General features: G+C 43.8%; 1 protein-coding gene across 3 annotated transcripts in view; it reads right to left on the bottom strand.

The window, feature by feature from the left end:
* Positions 1–17810, bottom strand: part of EGFR (epidermal growth factor receptor) — a 162284-nt gene that overhangs the window by 19258 nt on the left and 125216 nt on the right. For all 3 annotated transcript variants that reach the window (XM_087766472.1, XM_087766477.1, XM_087766487.1), the window contains exons 7-18: positions 17545–17686; positions 16541–16657; positions 15848–15974; positions 15675–15748; positions 14416–14506; positions 13461–13660; positions 12278–12410; positions 10838–10937; positions 8808–8965; positions 3249–3284; positions 1825–1966; positions 2–124 (exon numbers count right to left, since the gene is read on the bottom strand). In XM_087766472.1, coding sequence (XP_087622598.1) covers positions 2–124; positions 1825–1966; positions 3249–3284; positions 8808–8965; positions 10838–10937; positions 12278–12410; positions 13461–13660; positions 14416–14506; positions 15675–15748; positions 15848–15974; positions 16541–16657; positions 17545–17686 — 1443 coding nt within the window. The remainder of the gene's footprint in view (position 1; positions 125–1824; positions 1967–3248; positions 3285–8807; positions 8966–10837; positions 10938–12277; positions 12411–13460; positions 13661–14415; positions 14507–15674; positions 15749–15847; positions 15975–16540; positions 16658–17544; positions 17687–17810) is intronic.

The raw sequence follows: 17810 nt of genomic DNA, 5'->3' as shown, positions 1-17810 counted from the left end.
CCTTATAAACAGTGCCAAAAGCTCCAGAGCCTAAAACTTTGACCTTTTTAAATTCTGTTTCCTTTAAAATTCTCAGATGAGCCTGGTTCGGTGCCTCCCCACTGGGTGTCAGTGGTTCGACAAGCTGGTGCAGAGAGAAGAAGACGTTACAAGGATACACAGTCTAGGAGGACAGCAAGCAGCATGCTTTGGGGAAGCAAATAAATCCTTCCTTTAAAATAATGAACATTTTATTCCATGTGAAGCTTATGGGAGGACAGCTCCACTCTGACTTGTAGCAATAAATATCTAGGGTTGCTCCAAATTTCAGAGGTAAAATCAATCACAGATCAGCAACTGCCATTTTGAAGGAGAATGAAGGAATACTACTGTTCAAACGAAGGCTTTGACTTCAAAGCCTTTAAACACATGGCATGAAAAATCATGTAATTACCACAGATCTTAAAGAAGATTTTTTTTTTTGAACTTGCGAATGAATTATAAAAATGTTTTAAATAATCGGCAAGAATCACCTGCAACCTTTCAGGTCTGCTCTTGTTTAACGAGATGAAATTCCCATGATACCAGTGGCTCCCCCAGACTGCAGGGTTTACAAGCAGCAATTGAAACTCTGAGAGTGATTCTTTTCTCAATAAAATAGGAGATGTTGAATTGACTATCGATGTTTTCAAAATTATTGATCTCAGCCTTATTGCAAACAGCAGTAATGCCCTCCAAACAGAGATATTTAACACTTTTTTGATGCATAACTCAGCTTTTTCCCTTAGTGCTCTTTTTTTTTCCTTTCCTTTGAATAAAACCTTATTTAGCTAGATACAATCTGATTTTAGGGGGCCAGCAACCTTTCTGTTGTGATGAAATATCCTCATTTTGAGGAGTCCAGAGGGTACAATATGAGCTGAGCACAAACTGAACTCTACTATCACAACTGTAGAATACAGTCGTATGTAAAATATTGTTAGGTAGCACATTAAAAAGCAGGACAGCTTTTTTTTTTTTTAAGGATTTTAGCAGCTGACTCTTCAAAGCCAGCAAGCACAAAAGGAAGCTGCAACTGGGCTTTTAGCAGAATGCTAAATACAATTTACTAATTATTTACTAGGATTGGACTAGAAAGAGAAGTGGGCTAATCACAAACGAGTGGCTTTAATCCAGGATAATGAATTTTGCTATTTTGTATGTACGGTACCCAGAGGGTGATGCTGTGACACACACAAAACCATGCAGAAAACAAAAATCAGTGTAGAAGCCCAACAGGGTGAACCATTCATTTTGATGGCTTTGTGTTATGGTTTTTTTTCTAAAAAGAAACCAAAGACAAGACACAAACACTTCCTCAATTCCTTTCCGTCCTCTCCTTTCTCTCTCACTTTTTTCCATAGGATCAGACATACACCTGATCAAGGGGATAAAATTTTCAAAAGCTCCCAAATTGCCACAGCAACCTCAAGGCTTGTCTGGAGGGAGGAACGATTCAAGGCTGAGGGTCTACACAGCAAGGTGGTATGGATCAGCAAACATGTTGCACTTCACCCTGAAAGCATAGTTTTTTCTGAGTAGACAATCTCAATGATTTTCATTGGGATTTAGATATCTAAATCCCCTAGAGCTTTTGAAAATTATATCCAGGGGGATCAGACTTGAGATTAAGTGAGAAGGTGTTAGGTGCACACTGCCTCTTTTCCAACTAGCATGGCAGACGGCGTGTTTGCCAACCCAAGGGCTTGTTGAGCTACAAGGCAGATGCATGGTGCTTTAATTCGCTGGTATCAGGAGGCCGGCACCTGTTGCCCCAAATGAAGCAGCCATGTGGGCAGCACTCACCTCCCTCTCCTGCAGCAGCCGACGCAGGGTCCGCTTTCTGACAATGTGGCGCCTCCGCAAGTAAAGGCCAATGCCCAAGCCGACCACCACGAGGCACAGGAGACCTCCGACAACACCAGCTGCGATAGACGGGATTTTGGAGCTGCAAGACAGAAAGGGGTGCAGAAAGAGAAAAAAATGCTTGGGTGTCAGATTTTAAAAATATCCTACAGAGGTTGCATGAAGCCTTAGGTTTTGATCAAACACACACTCTGGACATCCACTTAAGCCTACGTGACATTTCAGGTGTCTTAGGCATCTGTATTTTTAAGTTCCTCATCCAGTAACCTGCTCAAAGTCTTCACTCTTCTCTCAAACTCACAACTGGAGCTGATCCTTATAGCTTAAGTGAGGCAATTTCTCCTCCCTCTGACAAATGCACCAAGCACATGAGCATCAAGTCTGTGACGCCTATATATGCCAGCCTTGGGCAGCCTGCATGTTACCAGATACACGAAGCACGTGGAGAGAAGGTGCTATCAAGAAGGTATATGCAGTTGTGATACCAGCAATGAAGGTGACATCTCACCATTATTGGGGAGTCCATGCTGTAAGGGTCACAATGAGCTTCAGATCATCAGCCCTCCTCCCCAAGTACAAATGTCTGAGGCCAGGTAATGTGTGAACCATCCACATAGTACGTACAGATTGCTGCCTCTTTATTAGAGCCTGGGTCATTTCAAATTTAAGTTGAAAAGAAAAACCTGTTTTCCAAAGTTGTTTTTTGGTCTGTACTTAGGGATCCATCACAGCTCTTTCTAAGTTGCCCCAGGGTTTACTACTAAATAGAGTCACTTTTTAACAGTACTTCTAGGCTGAATTTGTCTTGTCATAGCATGACTTTGTGGCCAGAAACTAAATCCCTCTCTCTTAGTCAGAGAAGCCTGTTTGCTTGTGCATGACCTTGAGCAAGTGATGAGGCCAAACAGTGCAACATAAGATCTAGCGTGAAGAATGAACATCCATCTGTGCACAGAGTGGTTGGAGATGTACAGATCACAGTGCTGGAAAAGACCCCTTGGTTCTCTGAGATGAATCCCCTGTAATGCAGGTAACCATATCAATCCTAAACATATCTCTCTCTGCCACTAGCCCTTAATCCTTTCTTTTTCCAGCTCCTCCTTTTGTTCTCCAGTAACAGATCCCAGGTCTCACCTTGACAAACAAGCTAAGCAGAACAAGGTTTTGGAGCCTTGTGCCAGTAGGTATATGTCTCAGTTCTTTAAATCATTTTTATAGGTTGAAGTCTGCTCTAATCTGTCACTTCCCTGTACAGAGCTGAAGAATTAACTTTAGTCCCAGCCTTGCAGTGTCCAGCATGGAAATGTAAATACACATGCATTCTTTCCAGCTCTGTCGTTAATTGTAGCAGATGAAATACTCACCCGTTTGGACAGCCTTCAAGACCTGGCCCTTTGCACCTGTAAAAACAAATGAACGTTACAAACATATTAGCTCTGGCATACATACTTCTATAATTCCAACTAAGAAGAGTGCTACTGATTGAAAAGTTTGTGTTTCAGAGCAGTCCAAGTATTAACGTAGGAATTTATAATAGTCATACACTCTATTAAATATCAGTCAATGGCCTTGCTCCAAAATCTTTAATCTAGAGGCATAGTTATGCTGCATACTCAACTTAAAAAATATTTTAAAACAACTTTCTATCATGTGGTAGAATGGGGGGAGGACATAGATACACAAAATTCAAATGGACCTGTATTCCCCAGCTCTGTGTTAGCGCAGAAGCTGAGGGCTGACCGTGGAGGAGGACAGAAGTAGCCTCTCCCCTGCACAAGGGCAGAAAGCCACATGGAAACATGTCACTGCAGACCCTCCTGCATAATCCGTGTTTCCTGATAAGTAAAAGAATCCAATTTCCAGACTTTCTATTGCAATAGAAAACCTGGGCAGCAGATACATGCTCCCATCAGAAAACAGGATTTGACAGCACTCCCTTCGGCTATAGTATGTGTCCACGATATTTTTCTTTCAAAATCTAAGGTCATATGTTACTGTTAATGTAAACAGGTACAACAGCTATCCAGAGAGCTAGAAACTCTACTAGCAAGTCATTCACCCTCCATTTGAGTTTAAAATGCCTGAAATTCATTTTGGCAGCCCAATGCAAAAAAAACAACACGGATGAAAACACATTGATTGCATTCACTTGATGGTATAACGGGCATGAGAGGCACTGTGCATTCCCTAAGTGCTGCTGGGCTACAAGATGTATGCTCTTCATGGGAATTGTGGTCTTTGTGGTGTCTACTGAGGAAGGAGAGCATTACAGAGAGGGTTACATCATCTCTGAAAGAGCACAGCAAAGAGAAAAGTCCAGTTTGTGGTATCCACTCCCTCCGCTGACTTAAAGAAAATGGATCATCCCAGAACAACTCCAGAGGAGGTCAAGTAGGGGGTAAGGAGTGAGCCTGTGCCAGGAAAACTGCTGTGAATTCCCTCTTGCCGAGAGGAGGAACAAGAAAAATTTCAAAATGGCAGCTGGAGTTGCAGATCTTATCTCATAACTTGATCTAGGTCTGGAGGAGGAAGAGGTGAAGCAACTACTCATTTTACTGGGTTTTTGTTTGTTTGTTTGTTTGTTTTCATTATTCTGATCTTCCCTCGTGTATTTGCCTTGTTTCTGGGCCAACACAGTGCTCTAAGATCCAGCATCTGGAAGGTCTTGTGAGTTCACTGGGCTCCCATGCAAGAATGTGCATCCCGGTGTCCTGGACACACTGGAAGTGCTGCGCACTACCGGTTCCCGGATCTCGGGCGCCCAGCTTTGTTAGCGTTCCCTGTCTGCCTACGGCTTGGTTTGTTTGCTCAGTTGTGTAAGTAAGCACAGAGAGGCTGCACGTGCAGAGCAGAACCACCAGCTTGGTTACAGTCACAGGAGACATATCTCACTTTGCACCAGGCTTCTCTCTTCAGGTGTTCAACAGAAAATGGATCTAGGACCTGAGACCTTGTCCTATCACACTCTACCACCTGGATCTGAATTTCTATATGCTAATGCAACAAAGCATGTGCAGCTTCTCCTGATAAAGATGTGAAATTAAAAGACTTCACATTATTTCAGATTGTGACTGTGGTCCCTCAAATTATGCCTTCCTAAAAATACCGATTTGCCATGCTACTTTATGATGGCAAGTCCTCAATGCGCTTCCTAACAGCAAAAAAAAAAAATGGCTGAGGGGACGGTATCTACAGTCAGGAATGACTGACCAGTTATTTTCCTACACCAGAAAGTAGAAGCAGGAGAGGTGTAGATTTCCATCTGTTCTCTTCTTTTTAAAAATTATTTCCCACACAAATCCATCAATATCAAGTCTAGTAGGATAAAGTAAAAAGGCGTTTGGGAAGAAAATGACAGATCAGCCTGTGTTTTTCAAATCCCACATGATTTTCTGATTCATTTCACAAGTCAAAGGACAAACAAAGCCTATGACAAATATCCATCCAGGACTAAATATAACCATCTTTCTTAATGTGGAATTTTATGATGACACCCAACATAAGTAACCCAGGTTTTATGAAATCTAAACAATCACTTTTTCCATTCCTGAATCATTTTTCTTCTGCTTACAGAAACCAAAATGAGAAATGTGACCTTGTGTTATGAACTGCCTCAAGATCTCATGGATATATCAGATGGAATCTAGCAGTTGTAGTCTCTGAAATATTTTTCTACTTATTGGAAAATTAGTGCTGTGTACAGGCCCTGAAAACTATTGCATCCTGAACTCAGCGTTTCGTCTGTCTATGTAAATATTACTCGTCCCAGTGCAAACACAGCTATTTATTTCCCAAATCCATCAAGATTTTAACAACTTTCTCCTCGACCCATAGCTCCTAATTTGATGTAATACAGCCAGGTTGCTATGATTTATGGCCTTTCAGAAGGAACTCACACTGTAACACCTTTAGTTACTTCACAGTCATAAAAGAAATGGGAAACCATTGGGCTTTTTAAAGCCTTACAAGAACTTTCCTCTGCCCTTTCTTTCTCATTAACCTTCAGAGTGTGACAAAGGCACCACATTTGTGCTGTGCTTCTGCAACCTTCCCTCTCAGACTCCCTGGCCACTTTCTTCCCCCCCCCCCCCCCCCAAATCCCCTGGCATTTAACATGAAGACTGGCAAGACATGTAGTGTTGGTAGCAACTGCAGAGGCAGGACACGTCAGCCAGTGCTATTAGCTACAGTTGTGGCTTCTCTCCTTCTTGCCCTTCCACCCCACTGTTCCTGAACTTAATTCCCATGCTCTGGGAGAGTGGCAAGGGAAAACCAAATCCTTCAATGCCGAGCAGATTAATCAAGCTGGTGTCTTTCATTAGTTGTGGAGGTATAAATGGGGTAATTCCAGGGCTTTTGGGATGTCGCTGTCTTTATTGGAGTGTATTTTCTCAGCTGTACTAGAGGCAAAAGGAAGCTAGTGTACAAAATCCCCAAGCAGTTACAGGGAAAATGAGAGAAGGGGTCTTTTGGGCTGAGCAGGAGAAAGCTACCTCCCTTCTGGTTTCTAATGGAGGCTGAACAAACAACTCAGCAAAGAAAATTAGACTAGATGGGATTCTTCATGGCGATACAAAGGAAGCGATGCACTACCAGTAAGCACACCTAAAGTAAAAAAACAAAATTCGTGACAAAGCTGAGTTGGGAAGAGAAGTCCTCTTTACTTGCAGCTTCTTCAAATAAGAAAAATAGAGCCAGATCCTGGAAACCCTTACTTACATGACTACTGAAGTCAGTGCACTTAATCATGCTGATAAGATTTTGTGGGCTCTAGCCATGAAATTGGACAGGCACAGAAATAAAGTTGTTGTTTCTTGTCATGCAGAAATCGCTGAGACTGTGGTTTCTAAGGATGCAAAAACTTTGCAAGACAGATGTTTTCCACCCACTGCTGCACAGATCCCATTCCCGCAGCACTACGAGGGAAAGGCGTGAAGAGAAGTAAGTGGCATTACTGATTGATTGCCTTCACAGGGAAAACGCTGTGCCAGACTGCACATTCCCAGATTACGCCTCTGACACTGGCTCCCTACCCATCAATGCCACTAGCTTCAGATGTCCCATCTGTAAAGCAAAAATAGTAACGCTACCTTCTCTTAGCTCTCTTGAGCCCTTCAGAGGTACAGCCTGTTTCTTCTGCTGCATTTGGACAGCAACTCGAACAGGGCCATTGAGCTTGTCCACAATATAACTGTGGCAAACTTACCCCAGTTCTTTCACGTAAGAGATGAAATCGATATTGCTTTTTACGTTCTGCCTTCATAACACAGGGCCAAATACACTGAGCCCTCATTTTCAAAAACCTCTCCTTACCCTACCCCCATCACCTGCCAGACTCCTGTGGTACACCCATTCCCTGCTAAAGCTGGGCAGGAATGGACTTTTCTGATGAACTCTGCTCTGGGGATTTGCTTGCACATAAAAAGCCACTGAGTGGCTTGCAGCTACATCCATGTCGGGCAGATTATGTTCTCCAGGTTTGCATTCGAGTCTAGTGTTTGATCTCATTACCGAGGCCGCACGGTTGAAAGCTTTGTTCAGATGTGGTTACCCATTATGCTGCTCCAATAATCAGCTGCATTTTCATGTGGCCAGTTAGAAGAAGGATATTGGATCCCTGTGGCCAGTTTGTATCAGTAAGGACTACTGAGGTCATTAATAAAGAGCAAAGTTACGAAGGTCCCTTTTCAACTCAGATCATTTGTTCTCAGGCGTGCGATGGGAAGCCCTGATAAGCCTTGCCTGTGACGGTAACAAAACACAGGGGGCATTGCTGTAAAGCATGGCAAACCCACGTAGCTGTTGCAGCTACCATCTGAAAACCAGAGTACTGAATTTGTTGCGAGCACTAGGAAGGGCCATTACTTGTTGTTTTAACCCTTCATCTCCTTTTCTCCATGAAGGTGGTGGCCTGGGCACTCTGCTTTTTAATGACCTGGCAGTTGAATTTGCTTAATATACCATGGGATGATTGTTGGTCTGAATATAGCTGGAGGCCAGTGTTATAACTTCTCTCTTGCAACATGTATTACAGGCATATTACAGAAGGATTTTTGGATCGGGCAGACCTGCAGGGTTCAGGGCAGGGGCCTGTGAAGGAAAAGATACTAAATGTGGGTTGTTTTTTTGCTCTGAAAGCATCGCAGTCCAACAACCATGTCTCAAAACCTAAAACCTCTTACTGCACATCCCGTGTCCTTTGCAGGTTGGAAACCAGGAGAGGAGACAGCTGCAGCCCTGTTACTTATTGTCATGTAGGTTAAATACACTTGAATTCACAGCTCATTATAGGTGGTGGTCTAAGTGTGCCCTCAAATGACAACAAAAATGTTTCATACAGATTGGGTTTACTGTGATACCCATTAATAAAGCCACACTCAGGAGGCAAGCAAGGCTTGAAACTCAGACCAAGTGCTAGCATATGAAAAGAAGGAAAGAAAGAAAATCACTGTGGTACCTCACTGGGATTTCCCTCCTAAAAAATAGAAAGGTGCAGAGAAAAATGGGCCCCGGGAGCCCAGCATCCACCAGATGTCACTGATGTTCCTCCCAAAAAACAGAGGACCCAACACCAAGCCAGGTGGGAAAAAAACAGAAAGTGCATCACTGATGGGTGAGTTCCGTAAAATTCCCGGAAGTTTCCTATTTAAATCAAAAGATAAACCTGTTTCAAAATCCCTGAAACATTTTTCCTCTTTTTTTTTTTTTTGTGTGTAAAGAAGAAGTGCCACTGAATTTTTCCTATCTACAAAGTCCGCCGTGCTCTGCTTACATTACCTGCGTACTCCTGACCTCTCTCGCTCTCTGCTATTTCTTCTTCTCAGTGGTTTGAAATGGGACCGTTAAGAAGCGAAAGAGCTTGAGATGAGCTGTTCCCCTATTTTTCCACACCCCATTTTCATTCAGCTTGAGGTTTTACTCACCCCCGGGTACAGTTTGGATGGCAGAGCTGGCAAACAGCATTGCTGTCCGCGTATTTCCAGACGAGAGTGTCGTTCTCGCCCAGAACCCCTGCCGGGCAGGATTTCACGCAGTGGGGGCCATCTATAAAATGGGCACACTTAATGCAATTGTCAGGGCCCTGCAAAGAGAAACAGCTTGTTTATAATGCCCTTACATCAGCCTATTCAGGAGGAAATTCAGAAGATAAATCTAAATGCCTTCCACTGATATAAGTTTTCATCATCATCTGGTTTTATTACCTTGCTACCTGATATTCTTGCAAGTATTTGCTCTTGTAGGATGGACTGTACAGAAGGCAGTAGCTGATATTTAAAGCTAATATTTTCTTGAGTTTCAGTGTTGCTGCTTTTTTTCCCCTGCCTTCTGCCTGTTTGAAAAGTTTGCATTTTTCATTTAAAATAGGGAATAATTTAATGACACCTTGATAAGGGGTAAGCTCAAAAGCAGAGGGCTAGGCTGCTGCCTGGTGCAATCTACCATCACGTGATTTAAAATGATGGATCTGGACCTGCTGATGCCTCCCTGAAGTACTGGCCTCAAATCATTATTTTCCTGCTTCTCAGCACAGGTTCTTTCCTCTTTTAGGGAGAAGCAGGGGATTAGGAGGCAACCCAAGAAGTCCATGCGTTTTTTTACTTTGAAGAGCACTTAGTTTGTGTTTAAAGGCATTGCCTTTGGCCATTTTTGGCAGAACTGTTTTTATTCAGACTATAACAGCACCAGGAATGCCCTAAATATTTTAAAGCAGTGAAACCAGCAATTCTGGGTCAAGGTCTATTATGGAGAAACACCAGGCCAGGTCCACAGTGCTGGTTTCAGTGGGACTACAATAAGACATGCTACAGGAAGATTATTTTAATTACTGTAATGTCTAAGGGCCACTCTAACAGACTGATTACTAGATGCTGGGCAAATATGGAACAAGGGGGTGGTCACCACCTGAAGGAGATTCTAATGTTAATAACGTCCCTTAGGCCATGGTAGTCTAAGCTAGAAGGGAGGATGGAAATGCTTCACATTACTGAGCGGTGACTCTGCAGACTGATGATGGGCAAGGGTCAAACACTCAGTGGCTGCAGTGGATGGCAGGAGGTGTTTTAAGAGTTAAGGAGCACAGAGGAGGATCTGTGATGGAAGCAGGAGATTTGATTTCCATCCCTGCCCCCCCCCCAAAAAAAAAGGAGAATTAGTGTTTTACAATTAAGATATGAGTTTGAGCTGATTAAAAGGAAATAATTTTGCACTGCTGCGAAACTGGACATTTCTTAAAGCAGAAGAGTATTCTCAATATCAAAGAAGAACAAAATTGAGGAAGAGTCTGGATGACTAGCAAGACTACACTGTATTGACTTTTGTAGAAGGAGCTTTTGTATGAATTTGGAATATTTAAACAAGTTTGAAAATATCGTCATTTTGTTTTGATTGCCTTTCTTTGAACATAACTTACACCTGCAATTACTTTAATATAGGTATTTACTGTAACCTAGTTAGAGGAGGGAATATGGTTTTAAGTAAAAACTGCTTCCTGAATATTTTCCAGTAAATATCTGTTTTGATCACAATTTTATCATGGCTTTTCAAAAAGGCAAAAAGCTACTGTTTTAATCCACTATTTTTCACCGCTCTTTCCCTCTGAATAAGGAAATTTAATTTGTTCACACCAACTTGGCTGTTCAGTAACTACATGTTCCTGAAATGTTCACCCTATTGTCACATATGTAAGTAAGTCTTCCATTTTTTTCTGTAAAAAGACACAAAAAAGAAAGGCCCTGCAATGCCTGTGACTGTGGATTACACATATGATGGGTGACGTGAAAGAGAAATATCCTGAGGTTTCTGCTCCCCTGCCCCGAGATTTTGCCCTTTAACCCCCCCACCTCCACTCCATCCCAGAGAAGGGTAAATGAGGCCTCAGGATCATCTCAACATGGGAAATAGGTATTAATACACGGTCTGAGGTGCAGGTTTGCTAAGCTGAATCTGCTCTTACAGGTCCAGTGCAGGTTGCGTTGTATGCGGTGGAGTTTTGCACCAGGCACTCGGGGTGGCAGGGGAGGCACTTGGAGTCCCTTTCAAACTCTCTCGGCTCCCTGGAAAACAAACAGAAAAGAGAAATAGTTAAAAACCAGGCTGATTAGCAAGCGATAAATTGTGGTTGTCTCTCCTTTTCCTGACTTTTCCAGTTTAAATAGATTGGGATGATGGTACTGAGACAGGAGGAGGTACAGGGGGACCCTCCTGGTTACCCCAGTAGCACTTGCTCAGCACAACCTCAGGGAGAGGTAAGAGTAAGGGAAATTTGGTTGACAGTGAAACACATGGCACTCCAGATTGCACACTACAAATTAGTTTACTTTCCCTTTTAAGCTAACGACACAGAATATTTGCAATGATTTCCGAAGGCTTTTAAATGGTAGTGATGCAAAGAGATCAGCAAAACCAGTTCAAGTGATTCCAAGGCTCCAAATAATAATTAAGGAAGTTAAACAGCAATGCACTGATAATTAAATTCATGCCCTCCCTACAACACACAATGAATCATTAAAATATGAAAGTTGGGAACAGATGGTTTCAATAGCAATAAAGCTGTTCCACTTCAAGTAATGGTGCTATTAATTAAACTAAATCTACTCATCATTTGACACAAAAAATGCCCAGATCTGCCCTTCAGGTCATAATAGCTGCTGGAGGGAATTCACTTACAAAAAAAGACAGCTGCTGAATTGCAAGTTGCTAGACAAATACAAACACCAGGGGCATCAGTACCCTGTCAAGTACTTGCTTAACACTCATGATTTTTAAAAGTCAAACTTTGAAAGATTTATTCAAAAATCCATGTAATTTTCAGTGCCAGCCATGCCTTTCCCGCCTACATCACCTGTTGAACTGACTGAAAAACGCAGCCGAGCCACAGTCCTGACACACAGGCAGCAATACGTTTTCCTCAGCCTGAGCAAAGCCGAAGCAATAATTTTGCCTGAAATTGCTGCTCCCAGTGCTTTTCGGATGAAAGCTCATTCTCCCTTGACTGCAACTTTGCAAATTGCAAGGGCAAGCCGCTCATTTGAGCAAATTTAAGAGTCCCTTTGCAGTAGGAAGCCTACCGAGCAGTGAAGCCCTGGCTCTGGGGGTGACTGAGCTCCCAGTGACTGCAACTCGTTCCGGCTCTCGCCCGATGTGCTTGATATGACAGGCATAGCTTGGATTTTCACAGGGGACTTTAAGCTCCTTTATTTCTTACGGTATGGAAGCAATGCTGAACGGGGAAGGAGAGCTACCTCAGCTCCCGGCTTTTCCCTCTTTTTAGGTACTGTGCTCACACAATATCTGTGCAGAGCCGGTGAAATCCTTTCTTCCCAGCTACAACATGTTCTAAAATCCAAAACCCCCAAATCATCGCCAAACCTCAAGCACCCCCCAGACACCTTACCCTTGCAGGATATTGCACTGTTTCACACACTCCTTCTGGCGATCGAAAAACCTGCAGGAGAAGCAGTGGAAGGGTCCGGGGCCCCAGCAGCCCACATCTGAGCACAGGGGGTCACAAACATGCCTGGCAGCAGCTGACAGAAAAAGAGACAAGAAAAAAAGGCCATGGATGTCAACGCAGGAGTGAGGGCAAACACAGCACTGCAAGTGACTCCATCCTGACCAGCCAGTTTCTCCAACCTGTTCCAAAGCAGATGTGAATGGTCCTGGCAGTGTGGAAGAGCAATAAGCATGCTTCTTTTAATTCCCAAAGCCTGAAATTAAGAGTGACTTCTGGCTTTTCAAAATATAAACCAGCTCCTCTGTGACAGCTTAACAGTTGTGTAATAAAGCTAAACCAGTACCAGGCTGAGAGAGTTGGGGTTGTTCAGCCTGGAGAAGAGAAGGCTCTGGGGAGACCTTATTGCAGCCTTTTAATACTTAAAAGGGGCTTATAACTACTTTTTTACCAAGGCCTGTAGTGACAGGACAAGGGGCAATGGTTTTAAACTGAAAGAGGGCAGGTTTAGAATGAACATAAGGAAGAAATTTTTTACAATGAGGGTGGTGAGACACTGGAACAGGTTGCCCAGAGAAGCTGTGGATGCCCCATCCCTGGAAGTGTTCCAGGTCAGGTTGCTCGTGGCTTTGAGCAACCTGGTCTAGTGAAAGATGTCCCTACCCATGGCAGGGGGTTGGACAGGATGATCTTTGAAAGTCCCTTCCAACTCAAACCATTCTGTGGTTCTGAGATCAATTTCCAAAACACAACAAATTCATATTCTGCAAAGAGAAATAATTAGATTTTGGCCCAGGGACCAGTGCAGTCAACAGCAGCATGGTTGAACAACAGCTTCGAACTTGTCAAAAAAAGTCCAATGTTTGCAGTTAGCTTCTGTGTCCTTCAACCTACGTGGCTTCACTATGCCCATAGTAGTGAAGCAGCTCCTTCCCCTGTGCTGGACACCATGAAGTCCACATGCTCGGTGGGAAAAAAATCCCACTTTTCCCTCATCACCTTCATTAAAGCAGTATCACTGATGAAGTTTGCAGCCAGGGGAATAGAGAGAAAAAAGCCTTGCTCGAATAACTCTTGCATTTTAGCACAAGCTGCCGCAGGGGGCAGGAAGGCAGCATTGACTTACCACACTCATTTTTGTTTCTGTTCTGTATAATCTTTGTTTTCTGGCTCTGAGTTGCAAACAGGCTGTGCCAGTCCATGGTGTCAGCATAGCAGAGGTTCTTGTTCTTCATAATGGCAACATCTCCGTCACTTATTTCCTTGAGGGAGCGCAGCCCCAATGACTGTATTTTCAAGTTAACAACTGCAAGGGAATACTGGCCACTAAAATGGAGATGGACAAAAAGAAAAAAACACAGAAGAAAGAGAATTAATAAGCAGGGTTTAACTCAGCACATTTTTCTTTCCGTTTTCAAACGTGTTGCTGTGAACCTCATTTTTTTCAAGCAAGATATTGCTCAGCCCTCTAAGCTTAACGCCTGGTACATGACATACCTACCATAAGACAACCACAATAGTTATAGTGGTTTTGCATGGGACTTTTAAGCTAAAACTGGCAGGATGTGCACTCTGTCAAGTAAATGATGTGCAACAGTGGTTGTAGGTAGAGCAGCTATTATTTTGCGCTGGTCCACCAAGCCATCCTTCCTCTCAGGGTAAGCCCAGGTGGGCACTGGATGCACTGCCGGTGTCCACACCGCCTGGCAGCCATGGTCTCCATCCCCAGCTGCCAGCCAGCTCAAATGCCAAAATGCTTCTGATCACATCGTAACTTGCCCTGGACTGCAAAGTGTGCTCTCTGTCCCGCTTGTGTTTCCAGGCTGGTGGGGGAGAGCCTGGTCCTAGAGCAGGCTCAGGGCAGCCCTCCACATGCAGCACAGAGCTGAGGGTCTCATCCCTCCAGGGCACATTATCTACTGCTACAGAGATGGTGCTCAACTCCTCGCAGACTTTTTCCCATTTTGCATCAGTCTGGGGACATCCATGTCTCACTGCTTGGTACCTTGGTGCGCTCAGACAAACACGGCTCTAAACAGAGGAGTTTCTTTTACAGTCGCTCTGGCACATGATTTACTTACTGTTGCTTGGTTCTGCCTCGTATAATCTCCAGATTTTCGAAAGCGTAGAGATCAGTAGCATTATCGGGCCAGGCTTGAATCAACAAAAATCCTGAAATGAAGAAAAGAAGATTAAAAAATAATAATAATAATAAAACTGTGGTCAGTATTGGCAGCAAAACCTCCTCCTCGAGCTCCTCCTGCACCGGGAGAAGATGCTTGTGCCTTCCCTATGTTTATCAGAGAATCTCAAAGTGAAACATGACATTTTAGGGAGCAGGGAGATATTTTTAAACCCTGTTTTATAAACAGTTTACTTCTTAGCCCACCACAAGGGCTTAGGAGCACAAGAGACAAGTGTGTCGGTGAGCTGCACATCCTGCTACACCAAGCCGCCAGCTCTTGCCAGCAGATACCCTGGCTGAAATTCTGCGGAAGAAAGGCATCGCTCTGTCCCATTTGTAAGCTGCCCTCAGGGAACAGAAAAACTGAAAAGAAAGCAGAAACGGAGCAGAACAGACAGCCTCTCGGAGTGGATTTGCTAAGGAAAGCAGATTTCCCTGCTCAGTTGAGGCACTCGGGAGGAGGGGAGAGAATTTGGGAAATTGCAGGCTGCCGTATGAAGCTCTGAGGTTAGTCATTGCTGCCCCAAAGGGAACCAGACAGGTAAAAGACAGAAAGAAAAGGGGAACTGGAGTCACGTCTGTGGACCCAGCTCTGATGTTACACTCATTTTATAATGGGCTGAACAAAATTACTTTTAATTGATACTTGGTGCAAGACTTGGCTCCACTGGCCACTTTGTGCTCATGGAGACACATTCACCCCAAGGAAGAGCTCTTCAGGCTGGAGAGGGTGTCTCTGCGAGGATGACGCAAGCCACTGAGCACGCTTCCCTAAGGAGCTGCTGAAAGGTTTTCCACAAATAGAAACACACTTGGCTTTTTTTAGCTGGAGTGGCACGCCTCTGCATCACCACATGCTTCTTGGGTGGCTGAGGATCTCCTCTGCTTTTACTCTTCGCTAGGGCTGACAGTTCAGCAGAAGGGATGGGTCTGGCCAAATGACACACCCTGGATGGGAGGCCAGTATGGGTTATGTGGGCATAACGCTGGCGAGGCCCTGCTGACCACCTTTGTGAAGAGTGACCCCTGGTAGCTCAGAGACAGAAACTGGCTGCTTGCACTTCTCTTCATGTGCTTAAAAAATTTCTCTCCCCTCCCTTTGCATTTTTGGCAGTACTGATCAGAGACCATCTCAGCTTATAACCCATTGCTGACCTGATATTTCTTTGACTGTTTTGAAGACATCCAACTTCTTGGGGTCCAAAGGTAGGGTCTTTGTGAAGGCATCACTGAAAAACACAGAATGAGGAATTGGGAAAAGAACGGCTCAGCCTGAATTTCTCCTTAGCCCTTCTCCTCCAATGCTAAACGACCAGCCGGCAACTCACCCTAGAAATGCAACTGGGAGAATGCTGACATCCCCATTGATCTTTGTACAGTTTTTGAAGGAGTCGATGTTTGTGGCATTTATGGAGAGGATCCCTTTAAGTTCACCTATTCCAATGCCGTTGCATACTGTTAAGAGAGAGATATAAAAGTCAGGAGAGAGAAGAGTGAAGCCCAATCACATGGAAGGGAATAAACATGAAGATGTCATTAGTCCAGAAAGCACTCCCATATGGTCAAATCTATCACTGTAAGATGAGTTTCATAGATCTTTTGCCTACTTTTGCTTCTCAGAAAGCACCACAGGACAAACGCTTCCTGCTTGCCCCGCTGTGCAGCTCCGGTCTGAGCATCTCTGCACACAAGCTCTGGCACGTGCCCTTGTCTCTCTTAGTCCCATTTTAATTTTATTCCCCTTGATGAGATACTGGGAAGGACAAATGAAGGAGAATGCTGATGTGTAAGATACACATGCACACGATGGACAGTTTATCTACTGTATTTGTGGTGTATCCCAGTTGGAGAGCATGCTCCACAGCCACGTTTCCTAATCAAAGCACTTGTCAGATCTCCAAACTATCAGTGGATATTTATTACTGAATTTGCACTTAATTAAGGTCAGAACTCCATGTACTCTTTCTAATAAGTTAACTATCATGTCAAAGCCTTACTGGTTTATTCCATGCTTTTTATACCTTTGCTGCATAGCCCATCGCACTTTTTACATTTTCGAACACCATTTTCTTCCACTTCATAAGTATCAGTATTGCAGGAGCGAACGCAGGAGCCGTGGTCTGTCACCACGTAGTTGTCTGGAAAAACAAGGATACAAAGGTCATTGAAATACGAGAGGGATGCGCTGGGGGCTGCACAGGCACTTCAATACTAGGAAGAAAAAGGGGGTTTGAACTTTTGGCATACTTAGCAAAGTACAGGCATTAATTATTAATTCTCACAAACATCCTTTGAAGGTAGACAGACATACAATGCTATCACCACTGTACAGAGAGGGGAATGGTTGCAGAAGGATAAAACAACATTGCCACGGTCAGGCTGTGCAGCAGTGCCATAATCAGGATCAATACACGGCACCTCTGATCCCTCACCTTCACTCACTCTTCTAGGCTAAGGGCCAGTCAGGGCAATGATCAACCTCAGAAAGGGATATCAGTTCTGTAAGCTAAACCCTCTCTTACATATAAGTCTTGATGGGTTAAAAAACCATGGACATTGAATAGCATGAAAGAAAAAGCAACCATCTGTAGAGGAAGCAATGATCACAGGCCTTCAGAGGGAGTGTTTGAACCAATTGCTTTCTATCAGTCCTAATTAAGAACCAGTTAAGAGTTGATAATGCTTTGGTAATCCACAGGATTGATCCCATATGACTTGTTTGGCCGTTGTTTTGATGATACTCATAAGATGCTTTTTTTTTCCCCCATCAAGAGAAGATTTTCAGAAGTCAAAATTTAACGGTTAAAAATCAGGGAAGGTGATGGATGCAGCCAGGTTGAAGCAGCTGTCTTCTTTACCAGCTATTCTCTCATTTTTTGTCACCTGTTCCCGGTTCCCACAGAAGCTGAGGAGAACAAGAAAGTGCTCTTGCACTTGGCCATAATGCAGAGGGATGGCACAGGTCCCTTCCCACCTCCTTCCAACACCCCACCTCCTCTGTGGCTGCGACCCGAAATGAACTTACGTGGACATTCCCTCACACAAGTGGCTCCGAAGCTGTATTTTCCATCAGGGTTGACATCCATCTGATAGGTGGTGGGGTTATACAGGACCAATGGGGGACATGTGTCCTTGCACGTAGCATCATCCCGAAACTTGCGGCATGCCTGTCATTGAAAACAGCACCCATTAAACTGCCTTGTCCTTAAAAAGCAACAATGGTTTTACAGTAGCTCTTTAATAACACTCCGATGGGCTCATCTGTTCCCTGCTTAGCTCTAATGGAAACCC

The sequence above is a fragment of the Nipponia nippon genome, unplaced genomic scaffold (assembly GCF_047370975.1).
Source record: "Nipponia nippon isolate SJK-2023a ecotype South Korea unplaced genomic scaffold, ASM4737097v1 scaffold_1, whole genome shotgun sequence".
NCBI classification, from domain to species: domain Eukaryota; kingdom Metazoa; phylum Chordata; class Aves; order Pelecaniformes; family Threskiornithidae; genus Nipponia; species Nipponia nippon.
This window is presented reverse-complemented; position numbering and strand designations above follow the sequence as displayed.